Below are 22,274 nucleotides of genomic sequence, written 5' to 3' on the forward strand. Positions count from 1 at the left end.
AGCCCCCTTTCTCCATCTTCAAAGCCAGCAATGTTACTTCTACCCCTCTTCCATACTCGCATTTCCCTCTGATTCTCCTCTTCTGTCTTCGTCTTCCCTTCTAAGAAGCTCTGTGATTACATTTGGGTCACTTGGATAATCGAAGAAACTCTCCCTATTTTTAGCTCTACTGAATGATTTCATGATATTCATCTGAAACTCAATTCCCCTTTGCTATGTCACCTAACGTTATCACAAGGGTTTAGGATGAGGGCATCATTTAGGTGGCCATTATTCTGCCTACCACACCAGGTTTCACAGTTTGCAAATTAAGTTAATCAATCTCTCTAATCTTGATTAATTTTAATTTGCTAGCTATGTTAATAATAATAGATATATTTAATGCCTCATTTGACTGTTAATCTCTTCTTGCTTCTTAGTTAGTATTTTACATATTGAGACTATTTTTACATTCACATAAGTTGCCTATTTTCACATATCCTCGTGGTTTGCAGCATCATTCTGAGTGGGAGACACCCTCTAACTTTTCCTTTGTTACTTCCTTCTTGAGCTCATCCTCCCAGTTACCCCATCCTCTTCTCCTAGGCACTCTGTCCTGAACCAGAGTTTAATGCGGTAGTTTCTGATCCTGATCCGGTGATGATTTTATGAATATCATAGATCTAGTTTCTTAGTCAGAAGGAAGATAAGTTTGATTCCTGAGAGCAGAATTGCCCATACTCTCTTACTTTTCTAAGCAAACCACTTTCTAAAAACTTTAAGTCTGGAAAGTAGTTTGATACCAGGTTTGGGTGTGTGTGTGTGTGTGTGTGTGTGTGTGTGTGTGTGTGTGTGTGTGTGTGTCTGTATGTAGATACATTTACATTTTGATGTGCTTAGTCTACATTTTAGTAAGGAACCCCATCTCTCATTCTTGGTTTCAAGTAGTAACCTCAGTTTAGGTTTTCTACATAAAAGAATTTTTACAAACTTGCAGAAGCTACTACTTTCTTTTTCTAGATCTGGAACCCAGACTATCTATGGGTCTGTGTTCCTTCTGGCTCATAATCCTTGTTTTATACTTTCTTTTCTGATCTGCAGGATGTAGGAATGCACCTGTAGGGTCTCAGAGGTGAAGCAACACTCAGGAGAAAAATAATACCATACTTTCCACCTCAGGGAGACTAGATGAGAGTCTAGTTGGGAGAGTGCATCACTCAAGGAAGCATGGGAAGGGTAGGGGCTGAAGACAATGAGAGTAAAAAAGAGTTGGGATTGGACAACCTGGAGAGATTAGGGGTAAAAATCAACAGGTTGTCCATTTTCTTAAATCCTAAAAGCTGAGATGTCTGGGCAGAAGTGGCAGGACCTTCCCATCCACCTCTAGGCCCATGGAGGGGAAGAAGGAGCAGTTCTTGGAGAAGTCACAGGGGCTGCCCCTCAAAATTTGGACGTAAGTTTTCTCAGGTGAAGGGAGGGATTGAAGAGTCAAGTGGGGCAGTGCAGGGCAGACCTGTCTGAGCTGAGCTCGGACTTCCCCTTGGCCTTCCGGGCAGTCCCAGGGGGACGTGGCTGTGCTGCTGCTGCTGCTGTCCATGTTCTCTTAGCCTAGAAGCAGCCGCCACGAGGGCAGCAAATGCCTTCTGAAAGAGGAGGTTTGCAGAAAGGTCCCTACACTGTGCCGTTCTCATTTACTGACTTCGGCAAGTTGATCTACCTCCAGAGGGGATCTAATTAAGACTTTACACAATCTTTATAAGGCTGCTGGGCAAATGGAGCCTAAAGGACTCTACATTCTTTTTTTTTCCCATGAAGTTTCAACAACTGGATGCACTGCAGGGTGTTATCAGGGCCAGAGACCCAAAATAGTCACTCAGCTCACAGAAGCCCACTGGCCATTCCCATTCATTCCTATGAAAAGGCTGGGGAAGAGCTTCTCTAGCTTTCTCCAAACCCCTCTGAGGTAAACAGACCCCCAGTGATTCCCGCGTCCTGGTGTTCATGATGTTGTGCAATTCCTTCCCCTTGCGAGTGAGCAGAATTTGTGAATTCCTTGTAAGCAACGGAATGTGGCAAAGGTAATGGAATGTCAACAGTATGGTTATGTTACAGTATTTGAGACTGTCTTCCTAGAGTAGTTGTCTTTTCCTGCTACCCTGGAAGAAGTAACAGTCATATTGTAAGCTTCCTATGGAAAGACACACATAGCAAAGAACTTTGGACAGTCTGTAGCAGCTGAGGGTCTTGGTCCTATAAATGCAAGGAACTGAGTTCTGTCAACAAGCTAAGTTAGCTTGGACCCAGATCATTCCCTACTCTAACGTGCATCCTAGCTGGGGCCTCGTGTATATTCCAGTGAGAACCTAAAGGAGAGAACCTAGCCAAGCTGTGCTCAGATTCCTGAGCCAAAGAAACTGTGACATAATAAATGAATGTTCTTTTAAGCTTGAATTACTGGATCCCATCAATGAATTCAGTAAAGTTGCAGGATACAAAATTAACACACAGAAATCTGTTGCATTTCTATACAGTAACAATAAACTATCAGAAAGATAAATTAAGAAAACAATCCATTTACCATCACATCAAAAAGAATAAATACCTAAGAATAAATCTAACTAAGGATGTAAAAGACTTGGCAAAAGATAAGACAGTGATGAAAGAAACTGAAGACAACACACACAGATGGAAAGATATATCATGTTCATGAACTGGAAGAATTTATACTCTTAAAACGATCAAACTACTCAAGGCAATCTGTATATTCAAAATAACCCCCATCAAATTACAAATGGCATTTTCCCCACAGAATTAGAGCAAATAAATTGTGTATGGAAACAGAACAGACTGCTATAGCCAAAGCTACCTTGAAAAAGAATAACAGAGCTGGAGGTATCACACTCTCTGACTTCAGAAGACTACACAAAGCTACAGTAATCAAAACAGCATGGTACTGGCACAAAAACAGACATATGTAGATCAATGGAACAGAAAAGAGCTGAAAACCCACACACTTACAGTCAGTTAATCTATGACAAAGCAGGCAAGGATATACAATGGAGAAAAGACAATCTTATCAACAAGTGGTGCTGGAGAAACTGTTCAGTTTACATGTAAAAGAGCAAAATTAGAACATTTTCCCACATCATATACAAAATAAACTCAAAAGGGATTAAAGGTGTGAGTATAAGCCCCGAAACCATAAAATTCCTAGAAGAGATCATAGGCAGAACACTTTTTGACATAAATCTTAACAATATTGTTTTGGATCTGTCTCCTAAGGCAAAGAAAACAAAGGCAAAAATAAACAAGTGGGACCTAACTAAACTTAAAACCTTTTGTCGCAAAGGAAATCATCAACAAAAGGAAAAGACATCCTAGTGAATGGGAGAAGATATTTGTAAATGACGTCTGATAAGAGGTTAGTATCCAAAATATATAAAGAACTCATACAATCAATATAAAAAAAACCCAAAAACTTGATTTAAAAATGGGCAAAAAACCTCAATGGACATTTTCAAAAGAACACAAACAGGTGGCCAATAGGCAGGTGAAAAGATGCTCAACATTGCTAATCATCAGGGAAATGCAAATCAAAACCACAATGAGATATCACCTCACACTCATCAGAATGACTATCATCAAAAATACCACAAGTAACATATGGTGGTGAGGATGTAGAGAAAAGGTACACAGTCAGTGAGAATATCCAAAGAAAACAAAACAGTAATTCAAAAAGGTGCAAAAGCTTATGAGTTTAATTAGGTCCTATTTGTTTATTTTTCCTTGTATTTCTATTGCCTGGGTAGACGGCCCTAGGAGAACATTGCTCAGATTTATGTCAGAAAATGTTTTGCCTATGTTATTTTTTAGGAGGTTTATTGTGTCTTATCAGCCAGTTTGAGATTATTTTTGTGTATGGTGTGAGGGAGTGCTCTAACTTCATTGATTTACATGCAGGTGTCCAGTTTTCCCAACACCACTTGCTGAAGAGACTTTTTTCTCCATTGTATATTCTTGCCTCCTTTGTTGAAGATTAATTCACCATAGTCTGTGGGTTAATTTCTGGGTTCTCTGTTCTGTTCCATGGATCCGTATGTCTGTTTTTATGCCAATAACATGCTGTTTTGATTACTGTACCTCTGTAGTGTTGTCTGAACTCTCGGAGGATTGTTTCTACAGCTTCATTCTTTTTCTTCAGTATTGCTTTGACAATTCTGAGTCTTTTGTGATTCTATATAAATTTTAGGATTATTTGTTCTAGTTCTGTGAAAAATGTCCTGGATAATTTGATAGGGATCACATTAAATCTGTAGACTGCCTTGGGCAGTATGGCCATTTTAACAATATTGATTCTTCTAATCCAAGATCATGGGGTATCCTTCCATTTTTTAAAAGTCATCATTAATTTCCTTAATCAATGTTTTGGAGTTCTCCATGCATCACTAATTATCAGAGAAATGCAAATCAAAACTACAACAAAGTATCACCTCACACCAGTCAGAATGGCCATCAATAAAATATCTTCAAATGATAAATGCTGGAGAGGGTGTGGTGAAAAGGGAACACTCCTACACTGTTGGTGGGAATGTAGTTTGGTGCAGCCATTATGGAAAATAGTATGGAGATTCCTTAAAAAAATAAGAATAGACTTACCATATGATCCAACATTCCCACTCCTGGGCATATATCTAGAGGGAACATGCACCCCAATGTTCATAACAGCACTGTATACAATAGCCAAGACATGGGAGCAACCTAAATGTCCATTGACAGATGATTGGATAAAGAAGTTGTGATACAGTTATATAATGGAATACTACTCAGTGATAAAAAATAATAAAATAATGCCATTTGCAGCAACATGGATGGACATGGATATCGTTATTTTAAGTGAAGTAAGCCAGAAAGAGAAAGAAAAATATCATATGATATTACTCATGTGGAATTTAAAAAAAAAAGAAAGAAAGAAAGAAAAAAAAAGAGGTCACTAATGAACTCATCTGCAAAACAGAAACAGACTTGCAGACATAGTAAAGAATTATGGTTACCAGGGGAAAGGGGGTGGGAAGGGATAAATTTTGGAGTTTGAGATTTGCAAATGTTAATCACTATATATAAAAATAGATAAAAATACAAATTTCTTCTGTATAGCACAGAGAATTACATTCAATATCTTTAACTTTTATTACATTCAATAACCTTTAATGAGAAAGAATATGGAAACAAATATATGTGTGTGTGTGTGTGTGTGTGTGTGTGTGTGTATATATATATATATATATACTTGACTGGGACATTATGCTGTACACCAGAAACTGATGCATTGTAACTGACTATCAACCCAATATTCATAGCATCATTATTTACAATAGCCAAGGTATGGAAGGAACCTAAGTCACTGACAGATGAATGGATAAGTCATACTATAGTTGTATTTCTCAGTTTGACTTATTTCACTAAACATAATGCACTTTAAATCCATATGTGTTGTTGCAAATGGCAGAATTTCATTATTTTTAAATAACTGAGTAATATTACATTGTGTATAATTATCACAATTTATATATTCACTCACCTGTATAGATACCTAGTTTGCATCCATACCTTGGCTATTTTAAATAATGCTTCTGTGAACGTTGTGGTGCATGTATCTTTTTTAGTGTTTTCTTTTTTTTTTTTTTTTTTCAGTTATGTACCCAGGAATGGAATTGCTGGATCATATGGTATTTCTACTTTTAGTTTTTTAAAGGAAACTCCATACAGTTTCCATTGTGGCTGCACCAATTTAATAGCCCACCAACACTGTACTTGCATTCTCATTTCTCCACATACTCACAAATAGTTGTTATTTGCTGTCCTTTTGATAACCATTGTAATCGGTGTGAGGTGATAGCTCATTGTGGCTTTGACTTGCATGTCTCTGACGATTAGCAATGTCGAGCACTTTTTCATGAGCCCTTTGGACATCTGTGTACCTTCTTTGGAAAAATGTCTATTGAATCTTCTGTCCTTTTTTTATTTGGATTCTTTGTTTTATTGATAATGAGATGTATGAGCTGTTTTTAAATTTTGATATAAACACTATTGGTCATATCATTAGCAAATGTTTTCTCCCATTCAGTAGTTTGGTTTCTCAGTTTGTTGATAGTTTTCTTTGTAGGGCAAGTGCTTTTAAGTTTAATTAGGTCCCATTTGTTTAGTTTTGTTTTTCTTTCTTTTGCCTTAGGAGACAGATCCAAAAATCTATTGCCATGAGTTATATCAAGAAGTGTCCTAACTATGCTCTCTTTTAGGAATTTTACTGTTTCAGGACTTACATTTAGGTCTTGAATTTCTTTTGAGTTTACTTTTCTACATGGTGTGAGGAAATGTTCAGTTGTCATTCTCTTGCATGTAGCTGTCCAGTTATCCCAGCACCAAGTATTGAAGAGATTCCAGGACACCTTTGGCATTTTACTGAGGAGAGGATCTGGAACTGGGAGCAACTTAGGGATATCTTACTGTTTTCAGCAGAGGGCTTCATTTCTGGGGCCGGGAGTCTCTGTTATAAAGTGAATGCCCCTGGATGTGCAGATGTTTCTCTGTTGTATACGGAAACTCAGGGCTTTCAATTCTTATATCTGGTTGTTTCATTCTTAACTGGAGGATTGGGCATTCTAGTAAATGAAAAGCCATCATTGTCCCTGGAGAGTCATTTGTCAATAATCAAGGGTACAGATTTTGCTAATGAGTCAGAACGTCAGTCATCGTAGCAATGGGGTGACAGGAAGGCAGAGGTCAAAGGGAAAATTTAGACGATCAACTCCCTTCAGTTCCTATGGATGAATGGTCAGATATGGATGTGTACATACACACACAGACACAGAAACTGGAAAAATTGTCCTCGCAAACCCTCATAAACTCAAAGGTCATCCAAAGATGAGGAAGCTGAGAATTCTTGGGAAAAAGCAGGAATGAGAGTAGATTCTACTTGAACAAACAATTCACTTTTTTCTTTTTCTTTTTTTTGAATTCTAATTTGGTTGGAGAAAATGTTGGAGAAAAAATTCCAAAAGACAGAGGGATCCCACAAAGCTCTAGATGAACATATATTGCAGAAATAATTCCTCTCTTAACTCACTGAGGGAAGATAACAGGTTTTTCCTCTTCTCTTCCTTCCTAAGAACTTTTATGTCATTGCAAAAGTTAGTGTGACTAGGGCACACAAAACAGTTACCTACATCAGTTAACATATCCCACAATTACACTTCTGACTATTAATGTATCACTGTGAATAATAGCTTATTAGCTGGGCAAATAGAGCCCAGACTAAAATTCAATTTCAATAAAATTGATTATAAGCAGACCATTTTTTAAAATGTAAGATAAGGCAAATTGCAGAAAAGTTTGAAATAAAAAAAATAGTAATTCATTGATCAATTTATTCAGTTCTTAAAACATAGCAACGGTAATAATGTTGAATACAAACTAGCATATATTCTAAAAATGATTTATCTTGGTCATAGGAAGAAGGAGACAAAAAATAAATACATATCATATTGGACCACCACTTATATCCTAGAAATTACAGACGCTATTGCAAACAGTGTATTGTTTAATATTCACAATATTGATCAGGTAATTTTTTTACAAATGAGAAACAATTCCATAGAATTTAGTTTACTTGTAAAGAACCAGTGTGTAGCAACACCAGAATTATAATAAAATTCTACTTGTGGTCACACACACACAGTTTTCCATGGCAGGGAGAGCTGGAGTAGTCTTGTCAGCAGCACAGAGGCATCTAGAATCTGCAAAATGAGACGACAGTAAAAACAACCCTTGTGCCCCTGAAGGCACAAACCTGTTAATGAGACACTGACACGGGTTATATTTCTCAGTAATGAACAAATCTAATATTTATTGTTAAGTTGAGAAGAATAGATGCTTTATACTTAATAACATTTATCTACTCACAATGATCTTATATATGGTGCAGTTTTCATACCAAGATCATTTTAAGAAAATAAACAGAGTGTTCTAGTATGTTTTTCAAGGTTTCACTGCTCATATGTGGAGAGACAGGGCTTGAAGTCACATACTCTGGATACAAAATTCCCACTCTTAGTACATGTTATTTGTGATATTTTCTCCTTAATTCCTTGGGGAGTAAGGGACAATATAGGTAAACTGAGACACCACTCAGGATCACACTTTAGTAAATGACAAGTAAATACAAAGGCTTTGATAATATATGAAATTTTTAAGAAGCATCCCTTCCTCTTCTTGGTCAGTGCCAAAGGAAATGAGGCTGTAAAAATTTGCAGAGGTGTTCCATCAGGACTGCTCCTTTGTACGGCATTAATCACTTTTTCTTGGGGTGTAGAAAATGATGAATTAAGATTTTCTCCTAATCTAGACATGATATTAGACAAAAAAAATAAAACACAGGGCCAGTTGAATAGCCTAACTGATGAATGAAAAACATTCAAATGGAAAAAAAAAGATAGAACAAAGGAAAATGGAGGGATGGTGCAGATGAGCTCAGGCAGGTTAGATGCACGCACAAGAAGAGGCAGGAGAAAGAAGTAGGTGTGAGTGTTACAAGGTTCAGGAGCCTGGCAAGCACAGAGTCATGGGGGCCTCACATTTCATAGGATTGAAATATGCATGCGTTTTCTGCGAAAAGGAACACGAAGAGAATTTATAGATGAGAGACCCATTGTTTGTGACATTGAAAAATGAGGCAGTGCGAGCATCATAGTCTAGGAAAACCCCAATACGCCTGGGAGGAACACTCAGGGAGAGGGGTATCTTTAAGGGATCAGAGGAGGGAGACTGGGCAAAAGCATAATATTGATAATTCTGTAACCCTATAACACAGTAGCCACATTTAGGTTGATATTGCAAGCAAACAGGTTGATAATTTTCATGTTCTTGGGATAAAACTCTCATAAAATTTCTGTGTCGGTTTTCATCATATACCCCAAGGATCCAGGCACGTTTCTGTGACACATCTACCTCCCAGTAATGTTTTCCTCTTGTAATAAATGGGGAGCCTAGGACACCAGGGTCTTGATAATCACCATTCAGATATGCATTGGATTGTCCAAAAGTATGCACATAACTCATTCGTCTTCCATCCGCAGAAATGACAACATTTGATTTACGCTTTGGAGGAATCAGGGTCACGGGAACTGTTGAAAAATAACAGCATTGAGTGAGGGATACGATGTAGTTTTATTTGTGATGTCGTGGAAGGGATCTTTAGAAGAACTTTAAGGGAAAGAAAATATGTTTGTGTTTGTGTATGCTGGGAGGGGAGACATGGGTCTTAAAACAGGAGACCTACTAGAAAATGAAAGACTCTAAAAGTTGATGAAAAGAGGGTGGCTTGATGACAGTGTGATTTCTCCTTACCCCAGTAGCGTTGCACGTCTCTCAGCTCTGAAATGATAAAAATCATAATACTAAATGTAATCAAAGGAATTAGGACTGAAATATATTTTCTCCCAGTTTAGGGGAAGGACTGTTGTGAAGTAGAAAACTGGCAAAAGAGAGAATGATCCAGACACCTGGTCACTCCCCATTAAATACCACCATATCGTCAGCACATAGCATCTGGCCTCCAATGTCTCTATCCACCCTTAGAAATTGGAGCCGCTTCCTCATTTTCCGCAGCCATCACAACAATCCCACAGACACCCACATGGGGAAAAACTCCTCACCATCAAACACTCTGAAAATCAGTCTCAGATCAGGAGCTCGAAACACTCTCCTTTGTTCCTTGGAAAAGGTTTTTGGCTTCTTCAGAGTCAAGGTCTCACTCCTAGGGAAGACAAAAATTGACCCCCACACCTCGGACACTTCACCCCTCGAAAAACACTAACTTGAAAAATTTTCCACCCATTGATTCACCTTGAACTGTTTTCCCTGGAGACCCTGGGAAAGTAAAGAGTGGATGCCTGACCTTGGAGCCAGAACAAATGTGCTCATGTCAGCTTTCCCAGTTACTCTCTGTGTGACCTGAGAAAGTTTTGACCTCTCATAAGCATTGTTTCTTCCTTTCAAAATGAAATCATTAACCTCTCCCTCACTACCTCCTAGAAATCATAGGAAATATTACATTAAGAAAACAAAACTTTGGTACCATAAAAAATTGCTTTGTGGAAAAGTCACTGCATGGATATGGGTTCCCTGGAAGACATAAAGTGAGCTTGTGAACCTGCCTCCTGGGAGTTTGAGACGTATCATGTATGAGAATATTGTCCAGAGTGTCCCCAAAATTTCAAAGGCTGCTTCCCAACAGGAGACCCTCAGAATAACTTGAGATTTCAGGTTCTCTGGGAACAACTAAAAACCCTAGGGAAATAAGACATCATGAATACTAAACCAACAGAGGTCTGAATTTCATGTGTTTGTAAAGAGTTTCATGCTGCCACGTAGGGGTGCAAATTCAGACATAAAGATGCCACCTTTTCATTCTGGCTTCTAGAGTATGTGACCAAATTGGATCAAATGTTTGTGTCAGGGCCAAAATATTCCTGGAGATTTAAGTCTATTTTGGGGAATTTAAACAGAATAATATGTAAGAAGCTGGTCTCTTCTACACCCAGGGCAGAAATTCAAATATAAAGGAGTTTTCTCTAGTTCTGGATGCTTGACAGATAAAGAAGATCTGACCTTCCCATGACAAGTCAAACACCTGTTAAATATGAGAATCCAAGTTAGATAATGACACACAGTGTGAATTAAACATTTGAAGCCACAGGTGTCTGATATTCGAAAGTGTTATCCCTAATACTACTACAGACGCAAACTCTGCAAATTCCCATGACCAAAACTGTCTACTATGGAATCTAGTCCACTCTCAGTATTTATAGAACAATCTAGCTATGATTTGTGAACAGAAATTTAAGATAAATGTGCATCCCATTTTTTCTTCCCTGAACATTATTTTACTCGAATTGGCCACCAGATAACTCCAATGGCTTTCTATTATTTCACAGACCAAAAGGACCAAGTCTGCTCTCCCACACATACCTTTTTATGATGCCATGCACATCCTAGTGAGAAAAGAGAAAACACGAGTCAAGAACCAAGCAGTTCCCCTACTTACAAAGCTTCTTCACGTCCCCACCATTCCCTATGGGAACAGAGATGGTCTCAGTGTGAGAGCCGGAAACTAAAGATGAGAGTGAGGTCAGTCACGCCAGAGACTCATGTGATGTTGTCAGGTTCCCAAAAAGGTGAAAAATGCTTTGGCCATAACGAAACAAGAGCATGAAACTTCCATATCAGGAGATGAGACATGTTTATGGGAAAAACAAGAAGCCTGTAAATTTGATGGCCCATGAGTTGATTTGAATACTTCATGAGATGATTTAAATGCTGTCATTTATTCACTAAAACTGTGAAATGATGCACTGTTATTTATCAAAGCTTTGGAGTATCAAAGATGAATACATAATCCTAATCTCTGCTGAACTATTTATAAGGCTTTTGTTGAGGGTACAAGTAAACAAATGTATTCATGCAGGTATTTTTGAGGTCTCTCTCTTCTCAATTTATGCATTGTTAATGACCCCTTCCTCTCTCTTAAATTCAGCATGCACATATGTGCAGTTCATTTCCAACTCTTTATTTTTATTCAATTTTGTCTCTTAAATGCATATTATTATATTCAGTCGTGAAACAGCCACAGGAATCAGTGACGTAGAATGTCTAATATGTTAGTTATGATTCACTGACCAAATTGTTTCCTCTCTTGTACCCCATTTTCATCATGTTCTCAATATCCACTCACTGCCCTAAAAACTGCAGAATTTATCTGCATTTTGGCCTCTACTGAGTCAGTTTAGTCCAGATCCTTTAGAGTTTTTAGCCATCTAACCTTCTTAATCATGACAGATATTGTTTTGTTTGTCTGAACATATATGTACCACTATATTTAATCACTTTTACTGAAGACTTACTTCATTCATGTCACCAAAAAGTAGGACCATAGCTGGGTTTAGGAAAAAAATTCTTTCTGTATTAGGGCTCCTTTGTTGTACAAGACAAAACTCAAATAAATATAGAATAAGTAGAGAAATGATAAATGATTCTGGGGGAGAGCTACAACTTTAATCAAACTTTAATTATGAACCTCAAACTTTGTCATCAGAATCAGGTCTCTATCTTTCTCCAGTTTTGTTTATTCCACTTATATTAGCTTTATTCTCAGCTCGTGAAGGATACATGAATCTCCTCATATAAACTCTAGAAGAAAAAAGAGCTTCTCCTCCCAGTTACAACAAAAAAGTCTGCACACCTGCAGGCACAAGCCTACACAGGGTGAGCAGCCCATGTGAAAAACATCCCTGCGTTGTTTTCGAAAGGAAGTGAAGTAGTGCTGAAGGAAGTTTCCATTTTTACTGGAAATAGCTTAGTGTGGTCAGAAGTAGCCCGTGATAGGGTAGGAGACATATTGTAATCACTCAAGCAACCGCTAGGAAAAAAGCTTAAAAAAATACAGTGAGGAAATAGGACAACTTAAAATTGTATACTTGAAAAATTCGTTTAACACAGAAGAAGCTAGTTAAGACGAAGGAGAAGAATGAAAACTAGAGTAGCCGTATAGAATGCAAATAGCAAAATGGTCAGTTTAATCACAGCCATGTCAGTAACTGCATTAAATGTCATGCATTAATACCACAAGTGAAAGGCAGAGATGGTAGGGCTGGATAAAAAGCAAAGTTCAACTATTGCTATCTATCTATCTTGAATCTTTAGATTCAAAGACACAAAAAGGGCAAAAGTAAAAAGACAGAAAAATATACATCATGCAAGCAATAATCAGGAGATAGGTCAAGTGCTTATATAAATAGTAGACAAAATAGACTTTAAGACAATAAGTATTATGTGAGAGTGAGAGAGAAATTTTATAATGGCAAAAGGTTCAGTATATCAAAAAGTTATAATGATTATAAGCGTATATACACCTAACAGCAGAGCTTCAAAGAACACAAAGTAAAATTAAAAAGGGAAATAGACGATTCAACAATAGTTACACATTTCAAAATCTCACTCTTAACAATGAGAGACTAGCTTATACGGAAACCATCAAATTTATAGACGACATGGACGATACTATCAACCATCCTGACCAAACTAACAGCTATAGACCATTTTACCCAATAATTGTGAATGCACAATCTTTTCAAATCTATATAGAAAATTTTCCTGAACATAAAGTTCTTAAGCCATAAACAAGTATCAATGAACCTAAAAGTTTTAAAGTACAAAAATATATATGCTCTCTGATTACAGCAGAATTAAATTTGAAATCCACAGCAGAAGTAAAACTCATAAGTCACCAAGTATTTTCTAATTAACAACACACTTTAAAATATCCAAGGTTTAAGAAAGCAAAACAAAACAAAACAGAAAACTGCAAAGGAAATCTGAGAAGGTGAAATTCAATGAAAATTAAAACTAAACAATCAAAATGTGAGGAATACAACTAAGGTCATGCACTTATATCATTAAACACTGTATCACAAGAGATGGTCTCAGATCAGCGATCTAAGTTCCCACCTCAGGAAACTAAGGAACTGCATATTAAACCAGCACACACACACAAACACACACACACACACACAAACACACACACACACACACACACACACACACACACACACACAAAGTATATACACACATAAAGAAAACAAATCTGACAGCAGATATTAATGAATAAGAAAACGTTAAAACAAAGTAAATAAAACAAGTTTGTTTTTGAAAACAATCAATGAATTGACAAAACATAAATAAACTGACCACGAAAGAAGTGAAACAGAAAATCACCAAACTCAGGAATAAAAGAGAGGACACTACTGTGAATAATATATAAATTAACGGGATAATAAAGGATTATTATAATGAACTTTATGCCTACAAATAAGAAAACTGAAAATAGACAATTGCTTACAAAGACGTACAAAAACTGACTCAATGACTGTGAAAAATAGAAATAATCCTAATACAGGTAAAATAGTTTAAAGCTTTCCTATAAGAAAAAGCCAGAGTGAGATGGCTTCACTAATGAATTCCATTAATATTTAAAGAATAAATAACAGTCCTTCAAAAATTATCTCCAGAAATAGAGAAAGAGAAAGAAAATATCAACACACTAAGGGAAAGAAAAAACATCTTGCAATCAGAAGTGCATTTGTTCGTGACTAAGCTGCGTCATGAAGAGCTGTCTGACAAATGCTTAACACTGGATCACAGATAACAGGGGCCTCCAGCAAATCACTGAAGACAGTGAATCTTCTCTCCACAGTCACATTTTTGCACTGAACATGGTACATTAAAAAATAAAAATTCCTCTTGTTATTCCTGAATTCAATTCATTCATTCAGATATTCTTATATCCTCCAGATGAGATGCAGGGAAGGGGCACAGCAGGGCCAAAGTAACCTTGGTGACAACACCAGAAAGAACACAACAATACAGAAGAGATGGAAACCTAGGCTTCATTTGTCTCAGCTCTCAGATGCTGAGGCTACTTCCCCAGGCTTACCTGCAGCATCTCCACCATTGACCGTTGCAAACATTGTTCCAGATCTGAGATGAGGTCTCTCACCAACTGGCTCTGCTGGACCACCTCATTCTCAGAGTCTGCCAGGTTACGCAGAATACCTCCTACATCATCCTTCAGCTTTTGAAGTTCCTTCTGCTCCTCATCGTTCAGGATAGCTCTCAGTTCTTTAAACTCTGCCTGGACATTTTGTCTCTCATTTTCCATTTGATGCTTCAGGAATGAAAGAGAGAGAGAGGAATTAGAACTCTCAGGCTGACACTGGGAACCAGAAAAAGACCTACATACTCAGGAAGTTCCCACAGGGAGGTGAGATAGAAGGAGGAAAAGAGTTCCTGGGGAAGCTGGTTATTGTCCATCACTTTTTCACCATCACATTCCAAATTAATGGCCCCAAGTCTGCATTACCTTAGGCCCCGCTGAGCCAAAATAGGATCCCTGTGGGTGCTAGGCTTCACATGTGTCCAGGATGCTCGTGCCTCCCTGAATTACTCCCGATCCCTCCCACAATCCACTGCCAAAAGTGGAATACTGAGGACAGAACCATCCGCCATTGCCATTTGACATGAACGGAACATGAAATTCACGCGTCATCCTCAGCAGAGAGCCCCTGCACACGAATACCTCCCTTGGGGTGGCGGTGTTCACTGGGGGTACGTGCGCTTCTCAGCCCTCAGCCCTATCAGGGGAAGGATGAACAAACGGACCAATGAAAGGACTTGACTGTCAGGGAACAAAGAGGAAGCTATCTCCTTGAGACTAACATCAAGGTCCTGCCCAGATACCTGTCTAACTCCCTCAGGAAGTGTCTCCACCTACCTTCCAGGCAGTGATCTCTTCTCTAACTTCCATCTCAAAGTTCTCAGCTTCCCGCTGCTCCTCCCTCAGCCTCTTCAGAATTGCCTGGAGTTTCCCCTGTGAGAAAAGAAGCACACCAGAGTCAAGCTCTGGGCTTGCTCAGCATCACTGCAGAGGATAAACGGGGGAGAAATGGTTGGGTTTCCAGACAATGGAATCCATAGAAATGAGCAATTAGAATCTATGACTTGGGAAAAACCATGAAGTAGTGAATGTGTTCTTAAGACTCAAGAGATAGAAGACCCAACATCTCACCGACAGAGGACTGATTCTCTTTGTCCTAGAAGAACCCGGATCCTATAGCAAGGGAACGACTTTCACCTTAGCTCACCCAGTGTCCTAGTTAGCCTCTTATTCGGAGTGATAATGAGAGCTTCTCTCTCGCACCAGGTCCCCACCATCCAGCACAAAGTGCATAAGTATCTACTTCTACCTGGAAGGCTGTGTGCAGGGTTATTATTTTGTAATTGGGTGGAATACACAGACATGTCCATTGACATCAGAAGGTACACACTGGAAGAGAAGAGGCCACAGGCTTTGGGTCTGTGGTGACCAGGTAAATAAAGCCCATTGCCAAGTGGAGGTTTCCCCTCAAGTACCGTTTTCTGCCCTGTCTTCCCTCCATTCTGGTCTGTTACCTGGTACTCCTGGGCAACCTCCTCCAAGAGGCACGTGCGGTGACCACGGTGCTCCTGGGACCGCTCGCAAAGCCAGCAAATGACCTTCCCATCCTCCTTACAGAAGAGCAGGAGTTTCTCTCTGTGGCGCGCACAGAGATTTTCCATCTGCTCCACCTCTGAACTCAGCCTGACCTCCCTGAGCCTCTCCACTATGTTGGACACAAGCTGGTTACGCCGCAGGTTCTCAGGCTGGTAACTGACTCGGCACACAGGGCAGCTGCTCTCCCCTTCTTGGCCAGTCCTGGACTCCTTGTTGTTCGCAGTGATGCAGGCTTGGCAGAACGTGTGGCCACAGTCAAGGCTGCAGGGTTCTGTCAGAAGCTCCAGGCAAATGGGGCAGGTCACCTCCTCCTGTATGTTCACCAGGATTCCTGACGCCATGCCAGCCACTCCCCTGTTTCCACCCGTCCTGATTTCTAAGGCTTCTCGTACTCACAGATCCCTGCGTGATTGGCAATATTGAAAGGCAACAGAGAAAGGTACAAAGAAAGTGATACTAATTGTGTAGAAATCAAAGATGCTTGAAGACCAAATTATTGAAGGCCAAAACAAACAAACAAACAAAGAAACAGAGAGAAAAAAGGAAGGAGCTGGCTGACCTGTTATAAAGGACATTTCATAATAATTTTAAACACTTTGCTCTCAGTTCATGATTCTTATTATTTAATTTTACCAAACAAAAGTATGATCTGATATTTTTCTACCAAGATCCGTGTATAAGCCTGGAATTCTGTCAAGGAGATTGATAGGAGACTAAGCCTGTGTGTATGTGTGTGTGTGTGTGTGTGTGTGTGTGTGTGTGTTCGTGTGTGTATATAAGGATGGATGGGATGGAGATGGTACAGGTATACTCATAGGATCACAGAAGTCAGATACCTAAAAACATAGAAACACACATGAAATGAATGTCAGCCCTGAGAAAAATCCACAAAGTACTAGGCAAAATCCTTCAGCTAATTTTCCTTGATGGTGACTTACACGCTAGCAACTGGCCTAACAGCCATAATCAGAAAGATGAGTCTAAACAGAGGATTTTAGTCACTATGAACTGGAAATTCACTTGGAAGGTAATGGCAAATTAAAATTCAGCCACATATCCATATATGTAGATGTGAAAAAGCAGACGTGAAAACTACTAGAGATGCATGTTGTTCAGAAATCAAATAATGGGGGACAATAAGGGATTGTCCAAGAATTCGAAGTTGTAAACACAAGGGTTAAACTGAAACCTCAAGCAGATGAAGGAAACGTGGCATGAAAGAGAGGAAAAATGCATTAGGGAGAGGAAATGAGCTGTTCCTGGAACACAGAGTATCTATCATAAGGTTGCAAATGTCCGTGTGGCTGGTGAGCAGAAAAGTGCTGGCCTTTGGTCTCACAAGAGCTACAATGACATAAATATGACACTTCCTAAATTACATAACATTTAGGGACCCATTTCCAAGAGGAAGGACAATGACCCATGTTTCCCCATCAGAGAAGAGGTGCCTGGAGCTGTGAGCTGTCACATGGACCCAGCGTGGACCTGGGAGGTTCAGGTGGGATGCCTGCACAGGGGCTCCGGGGAGAGATGATGAGGGGCCGGGTGCTGAAGACAATGGAGGCAGCAGATGGGAGTGAGCGCAGGAGGAGGGAACATGCAGGATTGGGGACTGGCTTAGACACGTGGAACAAAGGACTAACATGAGGCCTGGGGTCTTTGTTGCTTTACAGACAATGTTGGCTTACTCTTCTCCTAGTGTGTGTGTGTGTGTGTGTGTGTGTGTGTGTGTGTGTGTGTGTGTGTGCGTGTGGTTTTTCTGGGAAACGTCCTGGGTTACAACAAAGTGGAGGTTGGCAGGCTTTCAAGGTCACATTATTGACAGGAAAACTATCGTGACATATAAAGTGCGTTTGGTTAGGAAGGCTTTATACAGAGCTGAAATGCCAAGGGTAAGCATAGGTACCGTATTCACAGGGGGCTGTGACTGGTATGTTCAGATATGTCTCTTTTAGTTCCTTGGAAGCTGCTGCTCATAACCTTTACAAGGTAAGCAGATAAGCCACAGGGTTATGTCCCCTGGGGTAGTTTCACACACATATTCACCTAGTCTGGTTCCTTAAACAGCCGAGATAATGGGGATAATGTACCTCCTGGACCACTGTAAGGGCCACCTCCAAGAGCGCACCTGAGCCAGCCATCCAGTGCTGTGTCCCCTGTCCTGAAACTCCCAGCTAAGCTAAGTGAACCTGGTAGTTTATGTCCTATGAGGCTGTGTGCGTGGCATGGGTGGTCCAGTCTGGAAGCCACTCCTGGTGGTCAGTCAGAGGGAGCATCGCAGAGTGGTAGCAGAGTGATGCTCCTTCTTCAACCTGGACTCAGCATGGTGCTCGTAGTCCAGGCTCGGGAGTTCTGTAGCTACTCTAGGCAAATGGGGCCGTGACGCAATAAACATGTCCTGATGGTTGTCAACGTTTGATGGGAAAAGAAAGACCGCCAGTATGAAACAAACAATAAGTTTCCCTTTACTCAGCAAAAGGGAGGGAGAAGCTACAAAGCTGCCCAGAGATAAATGTACACCTGCTGAAACTCCACACTTACGCCATGTTCCTCACGCATGAAGAACACTTGATACAGAAGGAGGCTGCAGGTGAACTGTAAATGCAATGCAGATGAAGGTACAGACGCTGAAAATAGCCTAGAGGCCGTCTGCAGTTTGCCAAAGGTGGCAAAGATCTAGCTAATGAGTAACAAGATGAGAGGTGACATTGTATCAGTTCATGACTCAGGCTGTTGTCCAAATATTGTGGTGGGGCCTCTGTCTATTTCTCATACCTTTCAGGATCCAACCAATGCTGAGATGAGTCAAGAACCTACAGAGGAGGGAGAGCAGAGTCTGGAGTCTGCCATGGGGTTGCAGAATTTATTTTCCCTGCAGGGCTCCAAGGAGCTACTGTCAAAGCAGCTGCAGCACAACACACATAGAAGGAACAGGTCCTCACACATGAAGGATGACCCCCCCACTACCTAAGCAGTGACCCAAGGGCTCCCCAGCAGTCAGGGAGGTGGACGTGGGAAAGAGAGTGGCATCTGCCTGATGAAACATCAGGTCATGTGGCTGCCATGGTGTCAGCTGACTGCACCTTACAAGTCGGTCTTCTGACATCTGAGCTCATGAGATTGCAAACTCAATACATCCCAGCGGCAACACCTAAAGACAAGCTTAAAGGACATAAAAAGACAATTGTTATGTAAAAGTCCAGAAGTTAAGTTCATAGAAAGAACTTTCTTCTCTGGTCACTGCAGTAAAACAGGTTGTCTAATCATGATAAAGCCACAACTCATGGATGGTATAAGGGAAAGCGTCACTGTTCCCAGATAGAATCAGAAAGGGAAGTCGTGCAACGTTTTACCTCCTAGGCAGTCATGTAACGGTGTTGCATATAAACTCCTGACAACACTAGTGAGATGAACGTGAAGCAGTGAAGTAACAAAGCAGCTCTAAGACCTGCAGTGATTGGCCTGACGAAAGTGCATGTGCGAGTTCAGCAGACAAGTGTCTAACACTGACTTATGCTGAGAAAGGGTCTAGGAATTCACAGCCGAGGGATCATGTCCAGAGTGAACCTTGATGGAGGAAGATTTGGTCAGATCAGGGGAAGGCGTGGTGAGAAGAGAGATTTGGCCGAGTTAGGTGGGCGCAGCTGTACTGCCCATAGGACGGAGGAGGGGGAGGAAACACAGAGGCTCCTCTCACATCCTTCCCTTTTCAGTCTCATGATGTTATAATTCTGTTTCTTCTGACATCTTTTTATATCGTCAACCCCAGTCAAGTAACTCCTTTGGTTTATTAAAAGTTAGAACAGACGTCCCTTCTGGACGTTCCTCCTACATGCCTCTCTTGCTCCAGACCTCTCAGCTGAGCTCTGTTTCCCGATGATAGACATGGCTCAGGCAGAGGGGTGAGCAGGTTAGCGACTTAAGGAAGTGCAGTGGTTCCCTGGGTCTGGAGGAGAGGACACAGAGAGGCTCAGAGCCTGCCAGCTGTGACAGCACCAGGCTCCTGAGCACAGACAGGCCGAGGTCGTGAGAATTTCTCCGGAGTCAGGCAGAAACACTACACTGCTGCTCTGATAAGCGCTAAACTATTAGGACTCAAAGACCCCTCTGCAATTGTCCTTGTTGAGGGAAAGGACATTCTAGCTCTGAAAAATCAAGTAATCTTGTGTCCTCAGCAAGATGCTTTCAAAATTATAAAATGGGGTGGAGGCGTGTGTAGATTCACCGTGGAGGAACAAACAGTCCCTCTAAGGAACAAGCAAAGCCTTTTACTTCTTCCAACCCTGCTTCTTCTAAGACTCCCCCTGCCCCAGTCTCGTCTTCACTCTCAGCAGGAAGCCTGCAGGCACAGCCTTTTCCCTCTTTAGAACAGCTTCCAGAAATCAAGTAAAACTCACCCAAACACTTTCAGTTTCTCCTTCTATGTCTTTCGAAACCAGCCCTTCACAAAACCTGAGTATCTTCACTCTGCAGTGGAGAAGTTGTGATTCCTTAGGGAAGGGTGAAGACAGGGCCTGGGCACCTGTGTCCTGCATTCACTCACCAAACCAGGGGCCTGATATTCACCAAGAAGATTCCCCTTAGAAGAAGCAGGAAGATGAAATTTCAGTCTTGTGGGTGGAGTACAAGCAGGAAATGAGAAGTGAAGCTAGACCAGTGGGAGGCCTCCCCACAGGGCCCCCAGGAAATGACAAGGCTTTTGTGCCTCAGCCTGCTGGGCCAGGGAATGTATTTTTATTCCTGTCTCCTGTGTTCTCATGGCTCTTCACACTAATCCATCCTTTGAAGAACTCGGCTAGCCTAAGCCATGTCATATCACAGGCATCCTCCTTGTCTAGTTTGCTTACAAATGACCCGTCAGGAGGAGAGAGGAAGTTCTCCTTTATCACAGTGAAGACGCCCCGCTGAGGGCTCACCTACTGGAAGCACTCTCCTGTCCAGTGTCCTCCAGCTAAACTAAATGAATCCGTCCAGTGTGCACTGTTAAGACACGTTAGAGAAAAAAGTTTCTCCACATCTGACATTTCTCCGGCAGCCAGTCACAGGGGCTATCACAGAGCGCTAGAACACTGATGCTGTTTCAGAACGTGGATTCACTATGCCCAAAATGGCAAGATTCCTAAATAAGCAGCCGGAGATGAAACCCTCGGAAACATCATTTGTTGGGCAATGTCATCTGACACTATTTTACACGTAACGCCTATGATCAACATGAGAAAAATGAATCCAGGGAATTCGTGTGACGGTTATTACTATATGTCAACTAGACTGGTCACTGGGTGCCCAGTTTAGACATTCTTTCTGCGTGTGTCTGTGAAAGTGTTCTTTCCAGCCAAGATTAGAATGGGATCTGTGGACTCAGTATCGCAGCTGGCTTTCCGTGGCGTGGATGGGTATCATCCAATTTGTTGAGGCCTGAAAAGAACACAAATGTGCAAGAAGGAAGAATTTGTTCTTTTTGTTCCTGCCTGCCTGCTTCTGCTTCCGCGGGTCTTCTCCCGTCCTGAGACGGAAACTTATGTCATAGATATTCCCGGTCTGAAGCTTCCCGACTTGGACTGAGTTACTGGGTCTGCACCTTGCTGTTGGCAGGTCTGGAACTTCTCAGCCTCTATGATTATATGAGCCTCCTCCTTATAATAGGGCACCTTCCAATGTATATGATGAGGGTGGATAGCTAGCTAGCTAGCTAATAGAAAGAGATTCTATTTCTCTGAAGAACCCTGAGTAATACAGTAATGAAAAATTTCTAAAATTCTGTTAAGTGACATAGCTGAACTATGAGAGTAATCCAATGACTCAGCTGAACCATGTAATTTCAAAAGCTCTGTGCCAAACAGTGTATTTTCTTCCGCACTAGTGATATTATTATGGTAGAGGAATTGCACATGAATAACATAAAGAGAGCGAGTGTTATTATACTGGAAATCAATGTTTAGAATTATTGTGGTTAAATGCCGTATTATAACAGCTGCCATTTATCCTATATTGTCAACTGATGAATAGGTTATGATTTTTCCTAGCTGGGCTTGGTTAAGTCCATCTCAAGCTCTGATTAGGATGGATAATATGACTATGGTTAGTATCACGCTTATGTTGACGAATCGTGAGATTTGAAATAAACTGATATTGCTGAAAGTGTTTGTCCTGTTCA

General features: G+C 40.6%; 1 protein-coding gene across 10 annotated transcripts in view; it reads right to left on the reverse strand.

The window, feature by feature from the left end:
• Positions 1–7,389: 7,389 nt before the first annotated feature.
• LOC116151278 (tripartite motif-containing protein 5) overlaps positions 7,390–22,274 on the reverse strand; it is a 31,884-nt gene continuing 16,999 nt past the window's right edge. The window contains exons 2-9 of one of the 10 annotated variants that reach the window (XM_064492631.1): positions 16,039–19,282; positions 15,362–15,457; positions 14,525–14,755; positions 11,005–11,027; positions 9,690–9,790; positions 9,382–9,408; positions 9,048–9,158; positions 7,390–7,772 (exon numbers count right to left, since the gene is read on the reverse strand). In XM_064492631.1, coding sequence (XP_064348701.1) covers positions 7,678–7,772; positions 9,048–9,158; positions 9,382–9,408; positions 9,690–9,790; positions 11,005–11,027; positions 14,525–14,755; positions 15,362–15,457; positions 16,039–16,461 — 1,107 coding nt within the window. In that variant the 5' untranslated portion in view covers positions 16,462–19,282 and the 3' untranslated portion in view covers positions 7,390–7,677. Of the gene's footprint in view, positions 9,159–9,366; positions 9,409–9,672; positions 9,791–11,004; positions 11,028–14,524; positions 14,756–15,361; positions 15,458–16,038; positions 19,283–20,517; positions 20,735–22,274 lie in introns of those variants that run through there. The other 9 variants (XM_064492633.1, XM_064492627.1, XM_064492630.1 and 6 more) reach the window with 9 other exon arrangements.

This window comes from Camelus dromedarius, chromosome 12 (genome assembly GCF_036321535.1).
Source record: "Camelus dromedarius isolate mCamDro1 chromosome 12, mCamDro1.pat, whole genome shotgun sequence".
Taxonomy (NCBI): domain Eukaryota; kingdom Metazoa; phylum Chordata; class Mammalia; order Artiodactyla; family Camelidae; genus Camelus; species Camelus dromedarius.